This window comes from Phocoena sinus, chromosome 10 (genome assembly GCF_008692025.1).
Source record: "Phocoena sinus isolate mPhoSin1 chromosome 10, mPhoSin1.pri, whole genome shotgun sequence".
Lineage (NCBI taxonomy): Eukaryota > Metazoa > Chordata > Mammalia > Artiodactyla > Phocoenidae > Phocoena > Phocoena sinus.
This window is the reverse complement of record NC_045772.1, coordinates 100,149,075-100,171,273: the sequence shown is the minus strand read 5'-3', so window position 1 is coordinate 100,171,273 and position 22,199 is coordinate 100,149,075. Positions and strand designations below refer to the sequence as shown.

The window sequence follows — 22,199 nt, the reverse complement described above, 5'->3', positions numbered from 1 at the left end:
AATTTATATCCCATAGTCCAGCTTTCTGAGGACCACAGCTGTAAATATTTTAGTGTGTTCCCTTCCAATTATTTTCCTGTATAGTTTGTTTTATATCGTGTCATACTGTCCACTTTTGTATCTGCTTTATTAGTTTCGTAAGTATTTTTCTATATTATAAATATCTTAAAGCATTTTGATAGATGCATTATATGTGCGTGTATTATTTTTATCTTTCATTTGAATTTATTCTCATCTGAACCTGTTTATTAAAGAGGCTGATGACAGGTTAGCAGTTTCTCCTTGGGTCTGAAGTATTAGCAGCTTAGTGTTGGCAGGACCTTCTCCCTTTTCTTCCTCCTTTAACTAATTGTATGGCAGTTGGAGGACTGGCAACAGGATATGTTTCTTTTTCAAGCTTTCCTATCATCCTTCCTACAGTGTTTATATCCATCATGAACCTTTCTCTTTTTTTCTCCTTTTCACTTAATAACTTCTCGCCTCTCCTCTGTTCAGCATTTAAAATACAGTTCAGTTCATCTACTATCCCTGTTCTTTTCCTGTAGCATATAAACGCTACAGGCAGTTTTTTTCTCATCTGCCATAAAATTGTTAACACATGTCCTGCTTCCTCTCAGCGTGGTCAAGGACTAAGGTGAGATCATCTGTATGTGAAAGCACTAGTTAACCAAAAATGCAACTTAGGTGTTAAGATGTGATCATTATTTTTAGATGAACCCTGGGATTTACTCCTAACATTATAGGTATTTAAAAAAAAAATCTAGAAAGGGGAATCCCCTGGAAGTCCAGTGGTTAGGACTCCACAGTGCTTCCACTGCAGGGGCCCTGGGTTCAATCCCTGGTTGCGGAACTAAGATCCTGCATGCCACATGGCGTGGCCAAGAAAAAAAAATCTGGAAAGTTATCATCTACATTTTGATGGAGCAAAAGTAGATTTAGCTGAATATTTAGGGAAAATGTCTATTGTTTAAAACGTACAAAGATTTGTACACATTAATTTGTTAAGATTAGTACAAAAATTGTCAGAACACATACACAGGTGAGCAGGTGTGCCTTAACCTGTCAATAGCTACATGAAAGACACTTATATGAATGATGTATTTCTATAATGTGTTTAATTTTAAACAAATTATTTCAGATTATAAACATTTTGCCCGTCATTTCTGTTTTGCAATTTTTATGGTTCTCCAAGTCTGTTTCTGACACCAGTTTTACTAAATGGAAGGTGTGTTTCTTTAGAAACTTGGTAAAGAATTTTACAACTTTCTCAATTTGAAGTATAGTGTTTCTCTAAGGAAAACAAATTAATGCATGGTACGCATCTTCAGAACAAAAGGATGACAAGAAAAGAATGTTTTTTAAGGAAGTCTGTGTTCTTTAAATATCATGTAGCAAAAAACCCACACAACTTCTTGGGTTCATTTATATTTAGGTAAATGTATTCTAACTAGTAATTACTATTATTTTTACCTAAAAGTGTGCAGATTGAGAAAACTTTGAAGGATTACTTAAATGTACCTAGCTTCAATTTCAAGATGTTTTAGAAAGAAAAAAGAAAAATATTATCAGAAAATGTAAAAGGTTTAAAAAAACCCAAAACTATCTCTTCCATCATTATCAAATTCAAGTTGAAATTAATTTTAAAAATAACAATGAAGAACTGTTTTCAAAAAATTAGTTTTAAGGTTCAGAATCTTTTTCTCCGTGAATTTTGCCACTTTCATTCAATCTTATTGGTACCAAGAGTAAAACGAGTTAATTTGAAGGAGCAAATTCTTTCAAGCTAATATTTAAGTAACTTTTTTTTTTGCATTAAAATAAATATTTAATCTTACTTATGAAAATAGATTTTTTTTCTCTTTACTTTTTTTTTAACCTTCTTACTATGGGCTTTTTCCTTACCCATTACTACCTCCCTAAGAAGTTTGGCACGATAAATAAAGAGGAACTATGTTTATAAACTTCTGTCTCTCACTTTTACTATTTGTTAGCCACTCTGATTTTTTAAAAAATAAATTTATTTATTTATTTTTGGCTGCGTTGGGTCTTCGTTGCTGCGCACGGGCTTTCTCTAGTTGTGGCGAGCGGGGGCTGCTCTTCGTTGCGGTGCACGGGCTTCTCATTTCGGTGGCTTCTCGTTGCAGAGAGTGGGCTCTAGGTGCACGGGCTTCAGTAGTTGTGGCGTGTGGGCTCTAGGCATGCAGGCTTCAGTAGTTGTGGCGCATAGGCTCAGTAGTTGTGGCTTGTGGGCTCTAGGCGCGTGGGCTTCAGTAGTTGTGGCGCGTGGGCTCAGTAGTTGTGGCTCATGGGCTCTAGGTGTGCAGGCTTCAGTAGTTGTGGCACACGGGCTTAGTAGTTGTAGCTCACGGGCTGTAGAGCGCAGGCTCAGTAGTTGTGGTACAAGGGCTTAGTTGCTCCGCGGCATGTGGGATCTTCCCGGACCAGGACTCGAACCCGTGTCCCTTGCATTGGAAGGTGGATATTCTTAACCACTGCACCACCAGGGAAGTCCCAGCCGCTCTGATTTTAAAAGATTTTTGTGGAGAGTTGTCTCAGCAAAAGTATTTGCGTTATCAGTGGCTTTATCATTCATATCTCCTTTTGGCATAGGTAATCAAAGGTTGGATTACCTGAATGAGAGACACACACAAACTGGTGATGTTATGATAGGGTAACCAACTGTCCCAACTTGCCTGCGACTTTCCTGGTTTTAGCACCGCAATTCCTGTGTTTTGGGAAACCTGTTAATCTTAGGCAGACTGGGAGGGTTGGTTACTTACTGTTAAGATCACCAGAAAAACATACACAGGGATTGTGAACATATGTCATACTTGATTAAATTGTTTTAATTTTGAAATCTGGCTTTTGCAAGAAACTTCAGTGCAAAAGAGATTGAATGCCAAAATAAAAAGAGCTCAGGTGGGTAACTAAGCTAAGACTGTCACTAAATCACGAGGCTTTCTTTTTTCCCAGTGCAGTAATATGCGCTAAGAAATGAACAAAAAATGTAATGTGCCAAATATTTTTTCTTATGTGTAAATATGAAACCATATAGCAAAACATGAAATGCCAAACTAACATTATATTTCTCAGTTAAGCACACATTTCCCCCAATCCAAACCCAGTAAGCTATTTTTACTATAGTTAAATGTCTTATCAGTTAATATCTGAACAGCTCGTTGCTGTGAAGCTTTTCAGTAATTACTTTATTTTGATTTGATAAGTATATCTCCCAGAAATACTGAAAGGGGAAATGACTATTAGAACTTACTATGCGGTTAGCCAGATTCTTTGTTCTGGAGTGTTCAGGCTACTGCATAGTCTACAGATTCAGCTGACATTCCAGACAAAAGTAGAACTGGATTTTGATTGTAAGTAGATGAACATGATAGGAAGATACTCGTAAAGAGGGCTATTTTTTTAAAATAATTTTATTTATTTATTTATTCAGTTTTGGCTGCGTTGGATCTTCGTTGCTGCGTGTGTGCTTTCTCTAGTTGTGGCGAGCGGGGGCTACTCTTCGTTGCGGTGTGTGGGCTTCTCATTGTGGTGGCTTCTCATGTTATGGAGCACGGGCTCTAGGCGTACGGGCTTCAGTAGTTGCGGCGCATGGGCTTCAGTAGTTGCGGCTCGCGGGCTCCAGAGCGCAGGCTCAGTAGTTGTGGCGCACGGGCTTATTTGCTCTGCGGCACGTGAGATCTTCCCGGACCAGGGCTTGAACCCATGTCCCCTGCATTGGCAGGCGGATTCTTAACCACTGCACCACCAGGGAAGTCCAAGAGGGCTATTTTTTCCCTGCTAGATTATTAGGGTAAATTGTTGTGTAACAGGCTGGGATAGCATCTCAAGAAAAGTTATATACTTTTTTGGGATGGTGGGAGAGCTGGGCTTAGGAATGGACCTCTAGCCAAAATCACAAAAGGAAATGTTGTCTTCCTTATTTAAAAGACAGCAATAGATATGATTTTGGGAGACCGGAAGCCAGGGCGTGTAGTGCACAATTAGATTCTAAAAGACATGGGGCCGCTTTTCTCGGCAGCAAATAGTGGTGAATTGGTAACCCTCTTACCCGGTGGGGGCTGGACTGGGTTAGATAACTGGAGGCAGGAGTAGTTACCTGTTGACTCAGGGTTGTCATAACCAGGTTGGCACCTCCAGGCTGGGCGGCCCAGAGAAGCACAGGTCTCCCAGTTCCGCTGATCAGCTCCAAATAGCCGGACAGTTGGGCTGAGCTCACCCCGTCAGATTAGCACTTTATAAATCTTCACCTGCTGGTAGCATCTGTATTTTTGAGTCATTGTCTCCCTTTTCTGTCTCCAGGACAGTTTGCCACAGCAGGGACATTTAGATCAGTTGTTTTCTTCACTGCACAGACTTCAGAAGCTAAATATCACACAAACAGTTGCAGAAAAAAAACCACAGTTTATGTCAGGAAGTAATTAAGTCACTCCGAACTTACAGAAAGCGGGACCACGTAGTGCCAGCGATGGTCAAATTTAGAATATTTAAGATTACCTGGGAGCTGGTCACAGTGCAGGATTCTGGTTTGTCCTCCAAGATATTCTGAGTCTGTGGGTTTGGGATGGGTTTCAGCTACACTTTTAACAGACGCAGCAGGTGATTCTGACGCAGGTAGTGCTGCAGGCAGTTACTTGAAGGTGCAGAATGTTTTGTGGAAGGTAGGACAGGTAGTGAGTAGAGCCAGGAGACTGTGATCTTAAAAAGTGCCTTCAGTGTCCCAGGCTGGGGACCAGGTGTCTTGCCAGACATTATTTTACCTGATCCTCTAAATAATCCTGTGAGCAAGATTTGATCTCCATTTTACAGATGGAGAAATGGGGCCTTAGGGAGATTAAATGACTTGCCTCAAATTTTACAAAAGAACTCTAGGAACAGTGAAAGCAAAAAGATTATTTTGACAGATGATTTCTCCCACCCTTTACTAAAAACCTGGAAACTACTAACCAGGAGTATCACACTTTTGATAAGTTTTATAGTATATGGACAGATTTTGAAAACTCCTCACTTTTCCTGAGACTCATTTCCCTATAGCCCAAACCTCCTTCCTCTGTTCTTTCTCATAAGCTGTACTGAAGTACTTAATTGATCCCTTCATACTCCATACTTTGCCCTGTTTTCTGGCAAAGCTCATTGTTGTAAGTGACTTCGTTGCTAGTGAAGTTATCAACTTCTGTACTGGGGAGAGAAGGGCAAGGAGCTCTTTGATCTTAAAGGTTCTAATCCGCAGTGGCATAGCTGTAAAAACTACCCCGATCAGCTGCCAAATAGGAAAGCCCCAGATCCCCTCACTGTTAACTACGTGCCCCAGGCTTAAAGTCACCAAACAATAGTCCTTTTCTAGCCTCCTATAATCACAGTGTTCTCTGAAGGGTCAGAGCTTGCCCGGCGTCTGCCACCGACCCATCAGTTACCCAGACTTTAATTTGAAACCTCAGAGGGATCTATTGACCTGTGTCTTTGACTGTTTTAATTGGCTAATTTGTAAGATTTGACCTCTGATATTTGCTGACTTTTTATAGGGAGTTGTATTTGTAACGGAAGAAGAGAAGAATAAAAAATATTAGTTTAAAAAGTGGCCTATGTGACTGCTTTTCTAAAAAGGTATTTAATGCTCTTAGTACTTTGGCTTATCTCTTTGAAATAAAGCTAATACACAGGATTGCCTTCACATTGTTGTACTCTTCTTGAGTGATACTTGCATTGTCTTAGAGCCTAGAAATTGTTAATATTAGCTAAAACTACTTGGCTGCTCTATTAGAAGTTCCTTTTTTGTCAAATTTTCTCAAACATGTTTCTGCTGCACTAGGAGCCCCAGGTATTTATGAGGTAATGGAGTACCTAAGAGGCGTAATTTTGTGGACATATTATGGAAAAAATAATTTGGGGGTATTAACTTCCCAGCTTCTTTCTTTAAAAAATAACCCCATAAGAAGTCATTGTCTATCTCTGGGCATCCCAGTTATTTGCTATCATTTAAGCCAAGAAAGCTCTTTGGTTTGCTTGTATTCCAGGCTTAATGTGTATGTAACCTAAACATTCCCTGATCTTGTCTCCAACAGGTAGACTGGGTGCAGTGTGATGGTGGCTGTGATGAGTGGTTTCACCAAGTTTGTGTGGGTGTATCTCCAGAAATGGCTGAAAATGAAGATTACATCTGTACAAACTGTGCAAAGAAGCAGGGGCCAGATAGCCCAGGTCCAGCAGCACCTCCTTCTTTCATAATGAGCTACAAGCTACCAGTGGAGGACCTTAAAGAGACCAGTTAGCAGGTGCTGGGTTAGCTTGGGACATGGGGGAAAACGGACCACACAGAGACCGTAGTCAGTAGAGTGGTTTACATCCACTCAGAATGTTGCTTCCAAAGACGAATGGCCTTCTGAGCAAGTCCTGCCAGCCGACTTCCTCTTTGCATGGACGTGGGATCTGCGTTCTCTGTCAGCACATCTGTGCCGAGGGTGTCTGCTTTGGTCCAGCAGCCAGTGTTTCAGTTCGTGTCTCCTCTGAGATTGCTTGTCACATTAAGGCCAGACATTTGAGCGCTAGGGTGGCTGTTTGGCATTAATGCGTTGGTGTGCTGGCAGGGCATGTAGGCTGCGGCTTCTGGCCAGTTGGTACTAGTTAGAGGTTTGCAGCCAGCACCACCCAGAGGTGCTGATCCCTTGGATCTCCTTAGTTAGGCCAGTGGGGGAGGAGTAGAATAGCAGTTTCCTTCCACTCTGCCCTGGCATTTGACGCCCTACACATCCAGCTAGGAGAGGGCCAGGGCTGAAGTTAGTCCTGTTAGAAGCCATGGGTAGTGGCACAGCCCGTAGACCTCAGCTCCATGTGCTTGTTTGTACCAAGAAGAAAACCCCAGTTGAGAGGCAGATCACCTCATCTTCCTAAGGAGGAGGATGGCATCTAGTTCAGAAGTCTGACTAGATTGGATTCTGGGAAGAAGAGATTTTATTTCAAGGCAAGGAGCCTTTTTTTGGCTTTGAGAAGTCTTGCTGCCTTGGGTCTGCATTTTAAAGAAGAGCAGGTACGTGGATCCAGGCTTCTGCGGTAGCAAAGAAGACAAGTCAGAATGTTTTACTGAGCCACAGCGGTGCCTCCTTTTCGGGGAACCCTTCATTCGCAAGTGCACCAGGTGCCACCAGGCTTCAGGCATGGCCCCGAGCAAGACCAGCAAATAACAGCTCTTGCCTTGCAGCCCGGCCCCCACTGGCTGTGGTTTCCAGGACTGGCCGTTTCTGACTGTGGCCCGCGGCAGATGCTGTCGCACAGCACGTGGCTTCATCAGAGGACGTGGGCTTAGAGTACCTCTGGGTGACAAAGTTGTTTTAGTAAATCCATTTTTTAAAAAAAGAAAAAAGGACTTGTTTTTACTTTTTTCTAAATGTCTCTGACTACTGACTGTTCTATACATAGATTATTTTTCCTTTTTTAATATACATATATGAATATATATATATACACACACACACACACACACACACACACACACTGTTACCAGCAGCTTATGACAGAGTTTCAGCATCAAAAATCCATTTGGGGGCTTGCTTTCTTGTCTTGCTTTTTAATAAAGGAATCCCATTCCTTCCTTGTAGTACAAGGAATTAGCACTTCCTTCTCCATCCTAGCCCGACCAGATCTTCCGTTTTGGTTTTGTTCGAATAGGTAATTATATTTCGTTTGTGTGTTGGGACTTGTCCCTTTCTGTGGGGAAACCTGGTCATACTGTATCTGTGATGGTAGTTCTGTTTTGTACGTGAAAGTTTGGATCTACGGTGCTGTGTTCTCCTCCCTCCTGTTGTGTTCTGTGTCCTTGTGAAGGTGTTAGGTAAGCTGTATGGAAACTCTTATTAGAAGGGGACTAATTTTTTTTTTTTTTTTAGGACAAAAAACCCCCAGAACCCACCAAACAAACGAAAAATGGTGTTTTGTCTTCACTGTCCTGTGTCCCTTTATTTTGGTTGAAAGATCTGTGGTTTGACTTAAATTCATCAGTTTTCCTTTTAAAAGGGGGGAGCAGGGTGGGCCCAGAGAGCAGCTTTTAGTCTTGTCTTCCCTTTTTGCCCCGATCTCTTTTAAAGAAATGTCTTCTAGTAACTAGAAGTGAAATGTACTGTCCAGTCACAGTTTGTGTGGGTATGAGATTTAACTCAAAAGGCATCTTACTAAAAAAAGCAAAACCTTTCCTATAAAATCTAGTTTCTGGAAATGCTTTCTCTACGGTTCTACTACCTATTTTTTACTCATTTCTCCCTTAATATCATAAAACGTTTTGAGTGTCTTGGCCTGTTAAGAGGTTCATAAGTGTTGGTGTGCATGGGTCTTAAAATCTCATCTCAAGTGTGTGTATGATTTAAGATTTCAATGGAAAGTACAAGGTAACTAAGTAACCAGTTTCATAAGTTATCATTTTGCCAGTCTCTCAATACATAAAGATATTACTACTTAGTTAAGAATTTCATCTGGTTGATATTATAGAAGAAAGCACAATGTTTTTTGCCGTTCGGTCTTCTCTGTAAAAGTCTTCAAGTGCTTGTGGGTTAAAAATTGAATGCAGTCTTAAGTGATGGCTGCCTGGAATACATTTAAAAATGTCTTGTTTTTCCTTCATTCTTCAGCTATCAGTGGAGGGGCATGAGGTGCTGAGAAAGACAGCTAAGGTGCTCTGCTGCTTGGAGTGTGGTGGGTGGATAGAGGGCTGTTTAGGGAATAATTTATGTTCATAATAGGTATTTGCCTGCATATTTGACTGAGAGAAAAACGCAAGGCAGTCTCCAACCATGAATAGCTCCCTGTTTATCTTCTCCAGCCACGAATAGCTCCCTGTTTATCTTCTGACATTTTGAATCTCAAATATATCATTTAATTGATACTGTGGGATTTTCTGTATTTATTTGAAAGTCACAGAGGATTTGGTCTGACTTTTGACCATTTAGACCAAAGGTTGAGAACAGATGAGAGACAGTTTAAAAAAAGAAAGAGAAAAGAAAAATATATGGAAATGTGTAATTTTGTAATTAGTGAACTAAGATTCATCTGTAAAGAAATGACGATGTTTTTTCACTTAGAGGAAAGTACTTATTTTATAACGTAACTCCATTCTGCGGTGTTGTAACATTTCATATTAAAACTTGATTTAAAATGTTTCTTTAACCCTTCCTATCTCCTCAGAGTCGCAGTTCTGCACCACTCGTTCTTTAACTATTCGTTAATTCTTTCAAAGGTATTTCTCACCACGTCATTATAACCATTTTGGCAAAGGTTATAGGAAGGAAGATGAAAACTGGTAGGTCAAGAGTAGGTCCTTGGAACCGCGCAAGTGCAACGACAGCTCTCTTGTGGTCCCTGCAGCCGGGGTTGGCCTCGCTGCCTGTAGTGACCCTGCAGAGATGTGTGGAGACGCAGGGCCAGGCTCCTTCCCGAGCTGCTGCCTCCCAGCTCTTCCTGACTCACACGTGGGCATCATGGAACAACAGCTACTGCAAGTCACGCTTCAGATAATTGAAACGGCAGGTGTGAAACCTGGGTCGCCCGCGATGTACTTGAATAATCAAGACCCCGGCGAGGGCTGACCCGTGAGACGAGAACGATTTCACCTGTGCCTCACTTCGCTACTTTTGTCTTCGACACGCGTCCAAGAAATGCCAGTTTGTTTGTTTCTCTTAATTCTTAGATTCTGATGCAATTCAGTCGGTGTAAGAGAAACTCCCTACTTGGCAATATTTTAATTCTACAGTACATTTGTGTGAATATCAGCCAGTGCTTAAAGTAGGAGGGTGAAAGGGAAAACTGAGAAAGCCCTTCTTTCAGAGCGAGGGATTATCCACTTTTTAAGGAGAAAGTGGCAATTTGAAGGGGGATTTGAAAATTGGGGGAAAATTAAGCAAAGACCCACACGTAACCAGGTTCAGTAAAGGTACACATATGAACTAGCTTCATATGCGTGTAGAAAGTTGCTTTTGCAGTATGTCCTTAAGTCTACATTTTTAAAAGCAGGCAATTGGTTTGCCTTTTACCTTTTGAAATCCCACTTTTTTTTTTGTTTTTAATTAAGGCATATCATTACTTTGGATGTGGATGTGCCGTGGCATTTAGTATTTACAGCATGAGAAGGAAAGAATGGATATTAATATATTTTGGAATTCTAGTCTTCTCTTGGTCTGGATCGTATCCAGTCACCACTATGCAATGAATGATGTGCACTGGGAAAGGATGTGACGGGTTTTTAAAGATGTGTCCTGCTTATTCTTACTTTTGCAATACTCCAAGATGTCTAAACAGGAATGTCTTTTGTAAGCCTCAAGACCTATTGATTATTCTCTTACATGTTTATTTACCTGTTAGTGACACACTTAAATATAATATGGACTCTAATTTACCAGGGATTTTGGTGGTGCCTTATGAAAAGTATAACTTGATTTCTTGTTTTTTGAGCATGTTTTGCATTTCTTTTGTTTTCTGAAAGAATGTTAGGTATAGTTATTTGCATTACATCTAAAAAATTTTTAAAGATTGTGTGTGTGCTCAGGTCCCCCCTACCCTGTCATTCACATTGGTGGCAACTCTAAGTGGTAACCAAGTAAAGGTAGATTTCGGTAGTTGATCTGAGAGCCACTTTTAACCTGTTGCAGAACAGTTTCTAATGTGCATTTGCTCTCTATAAAATAAAGAACTGGCCTCAAATAACTTCACCAGTGGTGTGATTAGCCTGTTACATTGCTGACAATAGTGTTTTCAGAAAGCGTGAAGTAGGAGAAGTGATTCCTGCAGATTTCACGTTTCTCTGTTTTCAGCAAGAGTCCAGCGATGGCCAACAGACATTTTCCCCACCGTTGATTTCTTAAGCGGTTTATCCCTTTGTAGCGAACCAGTGATAAAAGCAGGAAAGATGAAGAAATTCTTCCTTTTTCCTTTGGCCTCCTAGTACTTAAAACTAGCTGAAACTGCACCTTAAACTTAAGAGAAGTAAATGGCCCTTTTTGCTCATTGCCAAGGTTATCAGGTCATGCAGGCGAGGGACAGATCATTGCTGAAAATGTTAAGGTTCTGCCTGCAGTGAAATTGGCCTCAAACATGAAGTGTTTGATTGTGTATATATGTGTTAGGGAGGAGAATTAGTGGGAAGAAGGAGGAAGAAAAAACTGGTTATCTGAACTTGGAAAGGAATTTTCTTGCCAACAACAACAAAAAAACCATGAAATTTCGTAAGATTGACAAATTTTTTTTTTTTTTTTTTTTTTTTTGGTGGTACGCGGGCCTCTCACCGCTGTGGCCTCTCCCACCGCTCCGGACGCGCAGGCTCAGCAGCCATGGCTCACGGGCCCAGCCGCTCTGCGGCATGTGGGATCTTCCCGGACTGGGGCACGAACCCGTGTCCCCTGCATCGGCAGGCGGACTCTCAACCACTGCGCCACCAGGGAAGCCCAATTCTTTTCTTTTTAAAAGTTGTGTGGAATCCACCCAGTTTAGACCACGTATTTCTTGGGGCCTTGGCATTGTGGTTGATACCAGTACGTTGAAGATCCAGAATCTCTTCATGGGAAGCTTAGCCTTGCGTTGGGAAGTCTCAGATAACACGACAAGCGACAACAACACACTCGAGGACTGTATGCTGTGACGATACAATGTGGAATTTCTTGACTCTTCTCACCTATTTGCTCTTTTTTTTTTTTTTTTTTTTTTTGCGGTACGCGGGCCTCTCACCGCTGTGGCCTCTCCCGTTGCGGAGCACAGGCTCCGGACGCACAGGCTCAGCGGCCATGGTTCGCAGGCCCAGCCGCTCTGCGGCATGTGGGATCCTCCCGGACCGGGGCACGAACCCGTGTCCCCTGCATCGGCAGGCGGACTCTCAACCACTGCGCCACCAGGGAAGCCCCTCTATTTGCTCTTTAAAGTGTGTTTCTGCCCTGCTTTTAGTAGGCAGAAAGATGATTTAATGTTTCCATGTGACAAAGTCCCATGAAATTTCTTTACTAGGCAAGGATTTTCTCTAAGCTCGTCTGTGGAGCCAGGATGTATCTTTGTTAATGCAAAATAAAGATGCCACAGACAGCCTTAAAGATGGTTTGGTGGTTCCAGCCGGTGAACCTTGTAGTAAGGAACTCTGATGAGTTGCCAGGGACATAGCGGTGAGTTCAGAATCTAATGTAGTTCAAAAACAACACCCCCTCAGAACAAACAAAAACTTCAAAAGCCCAGGTGAGGACTTCAGGATTACGTAAGAAAGAATGTTGGATTTAGGAATGAACTAATGTGGGTATTAGCTCTTTGTATGACGTTCTGTTGCTTACTTCCCTTTTTGGAATCTGTTTCCTACCATGTGTGGGTTAGTTCTTGTGGATACAAAGACATTTAAGTTACAGCCCTTCTCCTTGAAGGAGGATAAGGCAGACGTTTCTAAGGATGTTTCTTACAAAAACTTTGATGGAATTGAGAAGGGAGGATAGTAGAGAGGTTTTGGACATGTAGTCCAAATTCCCGTTCCGTACTCCTGAGGAGGGAACGCGCAGGCTCTACTGAATATTCTGTTGTTAGAAAATGTAAGTCTCGGTCACTAACATTCATATTAGAGCACACCCGTGGTCTCCGCTTGGGTCTGAATTTTGCGGAGTTCATCAGGCACTTTGACGTGTGCCCCAAGACCAATATCTTGCTGTGCTATTCAGTAAGACGAGTGTATCAGACACGTTCAGACAGACCTAACCGTGCCCCTCCCTCCTCCTGAGTTGGTAGCTACCTGGTCTTAGTGAGAAATTCGCGCGCCCGCCCCGCCCCCCCCCCCTGCCCGCCGAAGCATCGGCCCCTGCCCTCCTCATTCTGGGCCTCTTTCTGCTGAGACCAGTAGGCCACCCGGGCCCTGGTGGCTTTAGTCTCCTGACTGAACCCTGCCATCCTTTCTACTTGGCACTAAGCTTTGTGGTCGGTTGTTTCTCCGTCACTCTGGCCCTGCAGGAGCTCGTCCCCGGTCGGTTCCGCCATCCGATGTCGTCGCTGCTAAATACTGCCGAGTACGCGCCCTTGATGGGTAGCTCTACAAACTGACTCCAGGAGGCCGGCTCTCAGAGCAGGGCAGCAGCCCTGAAGGTCCAGCAACCCCTTCCATTCTTTTTTTTTTTTTGTACGCGGGCCTCTCACTGCTGTGGCCTCTCCCGCTGCAGAGCGCAGGCTCAGCGGCCATGGCTCACGGGCCCAGCCGCTCCGCAGCATGTGGGATCTTCCCGGACCGGGGCACAAACCCGTGTCCCCTGCATCGGGGACACCCCATTCTTAAAGACACTTCAGACCTTGGTCTCTTGTCCAGTCCCCATCCCACCACCTCTCTTCCCTCAGCAGAGGCCTCGCCTGTAACACGGAGGAAACTGAAGCCAGCAGCGGGGCTCGGCATCCACATCTGTGTCAGAACAGGTGTCTGTCCTCTGGCCAACACAGACCGGGGGCAAACGGGCGAGCCGTGAGTCCCATCCCACGTCACCTCCTCAGAGACCTCGCACCCTCCCTCAGCGCATGAGCTCAGGTCTCTCCCTCTGACGTGCTCCTGACCCGGGCTCCCTCTCCTGCTCTCTTGGTCCTTCCTTTGTAGCCAAGCCCCGTTTGTCCCCACACCTCACTTTAAGATCCCTCAATCAACGGTAACCTGGACCCTCCTCTCCACATTCCACTGAGGCTGCTCTCACGGAGGCCATAACTGACCACATGTTGCCAAGTCTGGTGGGCACTCCACTTCGTATACGACATCTGACGCTTGTCCACTCCCTTGGTGAGAGACCTCCATTGGCTTCTTGGCCACTACGTTTTCCTAATTTTTCTGCTCTGCAGCTGCTCGTTAGTCTTCTTTTCTGTTTACCCTTCGAACAGTGTCATCAGAGGCTCAGCCTGTATCTCCTCCTCGGGTGCCCTCGTTCCTGGCCCCCGCCAGCTAACACTTGAATTCAGCTGTTTCCCAAATCAAAATCACCTGCCCAGGCTGGCTTGCTCTGCTCTTTAATCAACTGGTAAACATTTCCACTTGTATTTGTTTTAATCACTCCAAACTCTTTGTGTCAAAACCTGAACTTACCACCTTCTCACCCCCAAACCAGTTCCTCTCTATACCCTGACCGAAAGCACAGCTAGGTGCCCAAGCCACAATTCTGCAAGCCATCCTAAGTCCTTGCTGGCCGCTCGCTTCCCGTGAGCAATGAGGTGGTCACTAAATCCTTGAGGTTCACTCCCATCTTCATCTCCGTCTCTTCCGTTCCTGTGTGATGCATCCCTTCAGGTGGTCCACTCTCACCTGTTTTTTCGGACTAGTCTTTAGTCTGGTCGATCTCCAGTTGATCTTCCAAATTTCTACAGAATAAACCGTCTGAAGAGCTGATATGTTCAGTGCGTTGTTCTGCGGAATCTGCTCGTGTTTGTCTTTCTACATGCATCTGCTTCCACACACTCTCAGCCACTGTACTTCCGACACATGGATTTTCATTTCCTAAACACGCCAGGCTTCTGTCTCAGTTTTGAGGTGCGAGCTTAAATGCCGCCTCTTCAGAGGCCCCTGTCCTCTCACAACAGCTTGTTCTGCTCCTTCATGGGACTTTGCAGCATGCGGCATGACTGTTTATAAATTCCGTGAGAGCAGGGGCTTTGTTCCCTTTATCTCCATACCCAACACCTAGAACAATACCCTGTGTAGAATACACATCCAATAAATAACTTGAGAGGCTGCTGGTTTGTGCCTGTGTTCCTCGCTGTACCTTCACTCTCGCTCACCCTGTACATTATTCTGTGCCTTCATACTTTCTTCAAAGTTCAGCACACCCCAAACCTCTGCTGAGAAGTCTTTTCACATCACTCCTCTCCTCCTGATCTGGTTTAGATGGCCTTTTGTGGAGCTCTGATAACATTTAGATTTACAGCTTCTCCAGGTGTGGTCCCCGGATCCGTAGCATCAGCATCACCTGGGAGTTTGTTGGAAATGCAGATTTCTTGGACCTTACCCCAGACCTTCCGAGTCAGAAACTCCAGGGGCGGGGCCGACAACCTGCGTTTGAACAAGCCCTCCAGGTGACTGCGGTGCCTGCTGGCATTGGAGAACCACTCAGTCACTGCATTTGTATTTCCAGGATTAGCACAATGCCTAGAACAAGATTATTGTAAAGGTCTTCCTTGCAGAGAAGTGAAATCCATCCTCCTGTGGCCTTCCACGGCAATCCTGACTCTTTAGAGAATCTGAAAACTAGTTCAACTGCCCTTGTTTGGTAGCCTTTCAGTGTTTAAGGATAGCCATTATTTCTACTTCCCGACCTTCATCCTCAGTCTTCCCGTTTAATATCCTTTCTCATGTGCTGTGACTGAGTGCCTTCAAATTCAAACTCATTGGATTTATCTGAACAAACGCCAACGTACTTCATACCCACCTTAAGCATATATATTCAGAGCATCCTTTTAGCTTCCAAGCTACAGTTCTAAAAGTGGAGCCATATGTCTGTATAGTCACCCCAACAAGGTGGCATTCGCGATGACCATGACAAGTTTCCGTTGTAGAGTTGGGGATGGACAGTGGAAACCAAAGGTGGTCATAAGCTCTGTATATGCTCTATCTCAAAGAACCCGGCCGTGGTAACCTGCAAGTAATTTTGTAAAGTGGTTTCATATCACTGCATTGGTGGTTCTCAGCCGTGGTGGCACATTTGAATCGTCTGGAGAACTTTTAAAAACCATTCCAGCTACTCTCGCCCCAGACCAATTGAATCAGAGTATCTCAGAGTAGAGCCCAAGCAAGAGTACGTTTTGGACCAGCTTTATTGAGGTATAGTACCATGAAACTGTCTTATGTACAAGTCAGGGATTTTCAGTAAATTTACAGAATTGTGCAACCGTCACTCCAGTCTAACTTTACAACGTTTCCCTCACCCCAAAAAGAAACTTCATGCGTATTCATACACTCCCTGTTTCCACTCCCCAACGCCAGGCAGCCACGAATCTACTTACGTTTTCTATAGATTTACCTTTTCTAGACCCAAGCATTAGGATTTTTAAAAAAGCTTCAGGTGATTTTAAAAATGCAGCCAGGGTTGAGAATCGCAGCACTAAATGCATGATAAGGAATCAGTGGTTTTTTCAGAACTGTGTGTAAGGAGGGTATTTCACACATTTTCACATTTTTGTCTCTCTTAGCGGCACACACGTAACCATTACTAGTATAAGATCATTAACTTGATAATGGGAGTTGATGGGCCATTCTATTATTTTCCCTTTATACCTTGTAGTATCAAATTCAAAATTGCCTCCCATGCTCTCCCCAGGCTATTTAAAAACATCTCTAGTCTGCTTTTTCCCCTTTGGTTCATGAATTAACAGCGACGGGAAGTTCTCTTAGAGCATTCTCCCTGAGGTGATGTCTCCAAAGATGACTGCAAAGTATCTGTGTCGATCCCATGCATAAAGTTCCTTTCCTTTAAGAATCCTTCACATTGGTGTTTCTTTATCAGATGTTTTGCTGTCTAACTTCTCTGCCAATATAGATTTTTTTCTTTGTAAATACGCTAATATTTCTAAAAATTGGGGAAATATATTTCTGTTTTTTAAATAAACAGTACATGCACATTTGTTTCAGAAATATTAAAAAAAAAGAAGTAAATGAAAAGTCATCCTCCACCCCAAAAATGACCACATTAAGATTTAAGCAAAGTTACTTTCAGACAGCTCCCTTTGTATATTTAGGTATGCGTATCTACAGATATGTACACCTTTACATGAATGTACGCTTTGTAACTTGCTTCCTTTACTTAATGTCAACATTTGTATATGAACAATAAATATAGATTTGTATTGTTTTTAATGGCTGTATAGTTTTGCATTCAATGGAATCTTAATGGTTTTTTAAGAGTTGTGTATATTGAGGACATTATTTCTTTGTTCTTGTGTTGCAAAATTTTGACCACCTTATTAGTCTTTTAACCTTATTTATATTTTTTCTTTATAGACGTTATTAAATCTCATGCTGTAAACGTAACCCTCTTTAATTTTATAATTCCTAATTTTCCTGACATGCTTAGAATGACTTTCTATTCTACAAGATAATAAAAATACCTCCACGATTTTGCTTAGTACTTTTATAGTTTTATCGTTCTACACTAAATATTTGTTCCATCTTGAATTAATCGATGTGAGGAATGACACGTTTTCTTTAGATTATTCCTCTCTTGGCTACGTTTCTCAGGTGTCTACAGCGTCTGCATTCACTCTTCAAAGTTTTGTTTTTTTTGGTTTTTTTTTTTTTTTTTTGCGGTAGGCGGGCCTCTCACCGTTGTGGCCCCTCCCGTTGCGGAGCACAGGCTCCGGACGCGCAGGCTCAGCGGCCATGGCCTTCACGGGTCCAGCCAGCTCCGCGGCATGTGGGATCCTCCCGGGCCGGGGCTCGAAACCCGTGTTCCCCTGCATCGGCAGGCGGTCTCTCAACCACTGCACCACCAGGGAAACGTCTCTTCAAAGTTATTGAGCATCTACCTAGCATATCTCCGCGTGTGTAAATGTGGTCATCCCTACCTGCTCTGTGTGTGTGTTTACACTCAACGTACCCACTGCGTTGGCTCTCTGTTGCTGTGTAACGATATTACCACAAACGTCCTCAGCAATAAAACAGCACAGTTATTACCGCACAGTTTCTGTGGTCGGGAGTCAGGGCTGGGCTCTGACCTCTGCTGCGGGGTCTCCCGGGCTGTCGTCAAGGTGCTGTTGGATGTTGGCTGGGGAGGTGATCGCTTCCAAGCCCACGTGGTGGTTATCACATTTAGCTCCTTGTAGGCTGTCGGACTGAGGGCCTCCGTGTCTCGTGGGCTGCATCCTCAGCTCCTGGGCTCATGCGCTTCCCCAACGGGGCCACGTGTTTCCTCAGTGCCAGCAAGGCAGGGGGTGTGACCAGCAAAATAGACGTCACAGTCGTGTATAACACGGTCACATACACGCGATCACATACGGCCTGTCACCTGTGCCACATTCTCCTGGTTCGAAGTCACAGGCCCTGCCCACGCTTCAGGGGAGGAGGTCCCAGAAGCCGTGAACCCCAGGAGGCAGGGGTCCCCAGGATCTGTCCCCCTACCTCACACAGTCCCTGTGAGCCAGACGCTGCATCAAGATTCACACTGCAGTGCCCGAGAAAGGAAGCGCAACGAAGCTCACTCTGTTCACGTTAGATTGAAAAGGAAAAGTACGATGGCTTTGTTTCTCTCACGTTCATGAGAAGAAAAGCAGTAACTTTTTCACTTGGCTGAACGTTTATACGACCGCCGCAATTTGGGATAATTATAACTGCTCTTTGGCATTCACTAGAACAAACATTTCTCTTCTTAGTAGAAACAAGAAACCTCCAAATCTCATCAAGTCTATTTCTAGTGTTCTGAGTTCCCTGATCTTACTGGTAGTTCTCTTCTGAACACACTCCAAATTGTTCATATCTCTTTTAATGTCTGTGCGAAGCGTTCTTTTAATCTTGAAGTCACAATTCTGGATGAAGGAATCAGATTTCCTTGAATTTTTTAATTCATAAGACTCACAGTGTGCGTAATTAAGAGGCTTTGCAAATTTGTTTCCTCTCTGTACGTTTTTCTTTTTTTCTTCTGTAGCCTCATGCTTTTGGAGGCTGTCAGCAAAATTGCTCTATTTTCCATTCCCGAGCTCCATTCACAGATACGGAAATGGGAGGATTCCCTCATCACAGAAATGACTCTTCTTATCTTTCCCGTTCATCCTGAGAGTTCCTGTTTTTTAGTTCCTAGGGATGGGTACGGCAGCTTAGTAAATTGATTTCGTGGTATGTGGTAAGAAAGGATAAGGCGAGAGAGGAGACTGGAAGCAGAATTCAGTTTGAAAGTATCTCATCACAGGTTTGTAAACTAATAAGTAATAATTCCTTTCCGAGGTAATAAGACTGTCATCTCTGCTGATGGACAGGCAGTTCCTGTACATTCACTTGACTACGGCAACTTTTCCCCTCAGCAGAGAGTGGGGTCAGAGCTAGCTGTGTGTGTTTGCTTTGCATTTCTTCTCTTTTTTAATTTAATATTTATTTATGTATTTGGCTGTGCCGGGTCTTAGTTGCGGCACGTGGGATCTTCGTTGACACATGTGAGACCTTCATTGAGGTGTGCGGGATCTTTTAGTTGCAGCATGCAGGACCTTGTGGCATGCGGGATCTAGTTCCCTGACCAGGGATTGAACAACTGCGTCCCCTGCATTGGAAGGCAGATTCTTAACCACTGGACCACCAGGGAAGTCCCCTACTGCTCTAGGTTCTATGGATATCTAACTATCTATCTATCTATCTACCTGTCTATCTATATCTAGATAGATCTACTAAATCATGTCTTAGTATTATATAGTCTTAAGATTTCCAGGCATCCTCATGTAAGTTTTTTCCATGCTTCTGCTGCCAGTAGGATAGGATTGGGTTAGCCAAAAAGTTTGTTTGGGTTTTCCATAAGATGGTACGGAAAAACCCAAATGAACTTTGTGGCCAACCCAGTATCTAAATTATTCCTCAAAGATGGCTAATCTTGTGTGAAAAATGTGTCTGGGAAATATTATGTGTGAATAGCTAATTTCTCTCTTTCTCTTTCTGTGATTTTTTCTGATTTATGAGTTGGCTGCCATTGTGCAGGGGTATCGAGGCTATGGAGACAGTGAGTGGACGGGTGGGGGGAGAAGCAGGTGGTGTTCTGAGTTCACACAAAACCCCCAGTTTCCAAGGTATTTCTTTTCTAAGCTGTATTTTTCCAAAGTGTATCTGCTCTCTCTCTGGTTTGCAGAGAGGGGAGGAAAGAGGGAAAATTTGTTTTAATCTAAAGAAGAGGGATCTGATAAGGATCTGATAACTAAGGTCTAGATGAAGGGAACCCTAGATAAAAAGTAGTGTTAAATATTTTGATGGGGGGGGACTTCCCTGGTGGCACAGTGGTTAAGAATCCACCTGCCAATGCAGGGGACACGGGTTCGAGCCCTGGTCCGGGAAGATCCCACATGCCACGGAGCAACTAAGCCCGTGCACCACAACTACTGAGCCTGCGCTCTAGAGCTCACGAGCCACAACTGCTGAGCCCGCATGCTGCAACTACTGAAGCCCACTCGCCTAGAGCCCATGCTCTGCAACAAGTGAAGCCACCACAATGAGAAGTCCACGCACCACAGCGAAGAGCGGCCCCCGCTCAGCAACTAGAGAAAGCCCCGCGCGCAGCAACGAAGACCCAACGCAGCCAAAAACAAGAACATTTTGATGGGGTTAGAGAAGAAGGTGGAATGAAATGTGAAAAATTCTGGGCCCATGTAACAGAAATTGAGGTACAGAATGCTTTCTCTTTTCTCCTCTTTTTTCAAGTCATTCCTTTCCAAGTGACCGACAGACAGGCAGTGCCTTGATGGTTACTAAAAGCAGCTGAGGCTCAACCCCCATCAGCCACAGGCTCTGGTCCAAAGAGCAGACTGTGAGAACAAGGCGGCAGGAGGGGCAGAGCCGAGTCCTTAGCCCGGCTCTGGGGCAGAACAAGGGGGCTGTGGAAACCAGAGTGGAGAGCCCACAGGGTGAAACTCCTTCCAGCAGGCCTGCCCCAGGGAGACAGGAAGGAAACCCACAGCTGTCATGGGGGAAGCGTCCCATGGGTACCAAGGAAGGGTGGGAAAAGAATGAGTAGTGAATGACCCACGTTTAAATGGTACAAGGGGAATTCTCACTCTGTTGCCTTGTTAAAGTACCAGCATCGCTCACAGAGCAGGAAGCCAGCACGATTCTTCTTGAATTCATGTTTTAAAAATGCCCTCAGCCTGAAATTACTACACAAGATGGTGTTTTTGTGAACTCGGGAAGCTGCGTGCAGGGCTAGATCTAGGTTTTCTAGGACCTGAAGTTTAGTCAATTGTGGAGGCCCTCCTTATGCAAAATGGTGCATAATTAAGAATTCAAAATTAGCCACGGGATTGGAAGGCACCCTATGCAAGGGAGGGGCCGTGAAGCTCAAGCTTTATTAACTTTACTAACTTCCTTTAACGGCATATCTGCCTCTGCTGGGTGAAGCAGGAGGGTCTGCGCGAGACCTGAGCTCAAATCCTAACTGTGTATCTTAGTAGGTTTGGAATCTTGGGCAATTTGGTTCTCCTTTCGGAAGTTCGGTTTCTTACCTATAAATCAGGGATGACGCCAGTCCTCCTGGGTTGTTTCTAAGGAAAACGTATGTTGAAGTGCCCAGCAGTGGCCATCACTGCGATATGGATGGCTTTCTATGGTGCGGCGTTTCGGTGGGTATAGCTGTTGATGAAGAGGTGGACGCTAATTACTGTAGTCATTATCTACAGCACTAATTCTTGGAGACTGAGAAAAATATCTTGAGTTCATTCAAATGTTTCAAGTACCTGCTGAATGGCCCGAGTGCTCTGAGACTTTTCTGTTTCCGGGAGGGCGCAGTGTACTGTCTTACGGAAGCTCATTCTCGTGGTGCTAGGTCTGGACTTTACTCCCTGCTCCTCAAAACTGGGCCAGTGATAACTGTTGGAATGACTGGAGTTACTGGGAGACAGACTTTGGGCAGGTCAGGGAGACGTGGAATGAGCAGACCGTCTCTTTTCTATCACAGCCTGAGCTCAGCTGTGGAAGATTCAGAGCTGAAGGGAAACCAAGAGATGACCCAGTCTCACTCTCTTATCCCACGTGTGAAAAACGGGGGGCCTGAGGGGTGGAGTGGATGGCCAAGGTCGTCAGATCCAGGACTGAGTGGTGGCTTCTGCCTCTAGGGTATCCACTGTTTCATCACACCGAAATGTGCTCTTGCCTCATTTTCCATTTATGCCCTTTATTTCTGCCTTTCCCCCCACATTGGTCGCCTTGCAGAGCTCACTGCCCTGTTCCAATAGTCACTTCTTCAGGCTTCTGCTGGTAGTCCGCTGGTGTGTACAGAGGGTTCCTCAATTGCTGAAATCGTCATCGCTGGAAACCAAGAACTGAGTCAGCAACTCAGAGCCACCGCTGGAGCGAACACAGCCCAGCGCGTCAGCGGGACACGGCTTGGGGGAGTCAGGAGGACGTCCTGGATGCTGCAGCCTGACGGGGATGTTTAGCGCCTGGAGAGCGTCCAGAGAAGAGAGAAGGGAACAGTGGGTGGGGTAAGAAATAAGGCCTCTTAGGAAAGATGAAAGGGTTTGTGATTATTTATCTTGGAGAGGAA

At 44.2% G+C, this 22,199-nt stretch overlaps 1 protein-coding gene across 1 annotated transcript in view; it reads left to right on the top strand.

Moving 5' to 3' along the window:
- KDM5A (lysine demethylase 5A) overlaps positions 1-10,706 on the top strand; it is an 81,743-nt gene extending 71,037 nt beyond the window's left edge. Inside the window, 1 exon segment of the mRNA XM_032645914.1 lies at positions 6,081-10,706. Coding sequence (XP_032501805.1) covers positions 6,081-6,287 — 207 coding nt within the window. The 3' untranslated portion in view covers positions 6,288-10,706.
- Positions 10,707-22,199: the final 11,493 nt, after the last annotated feature.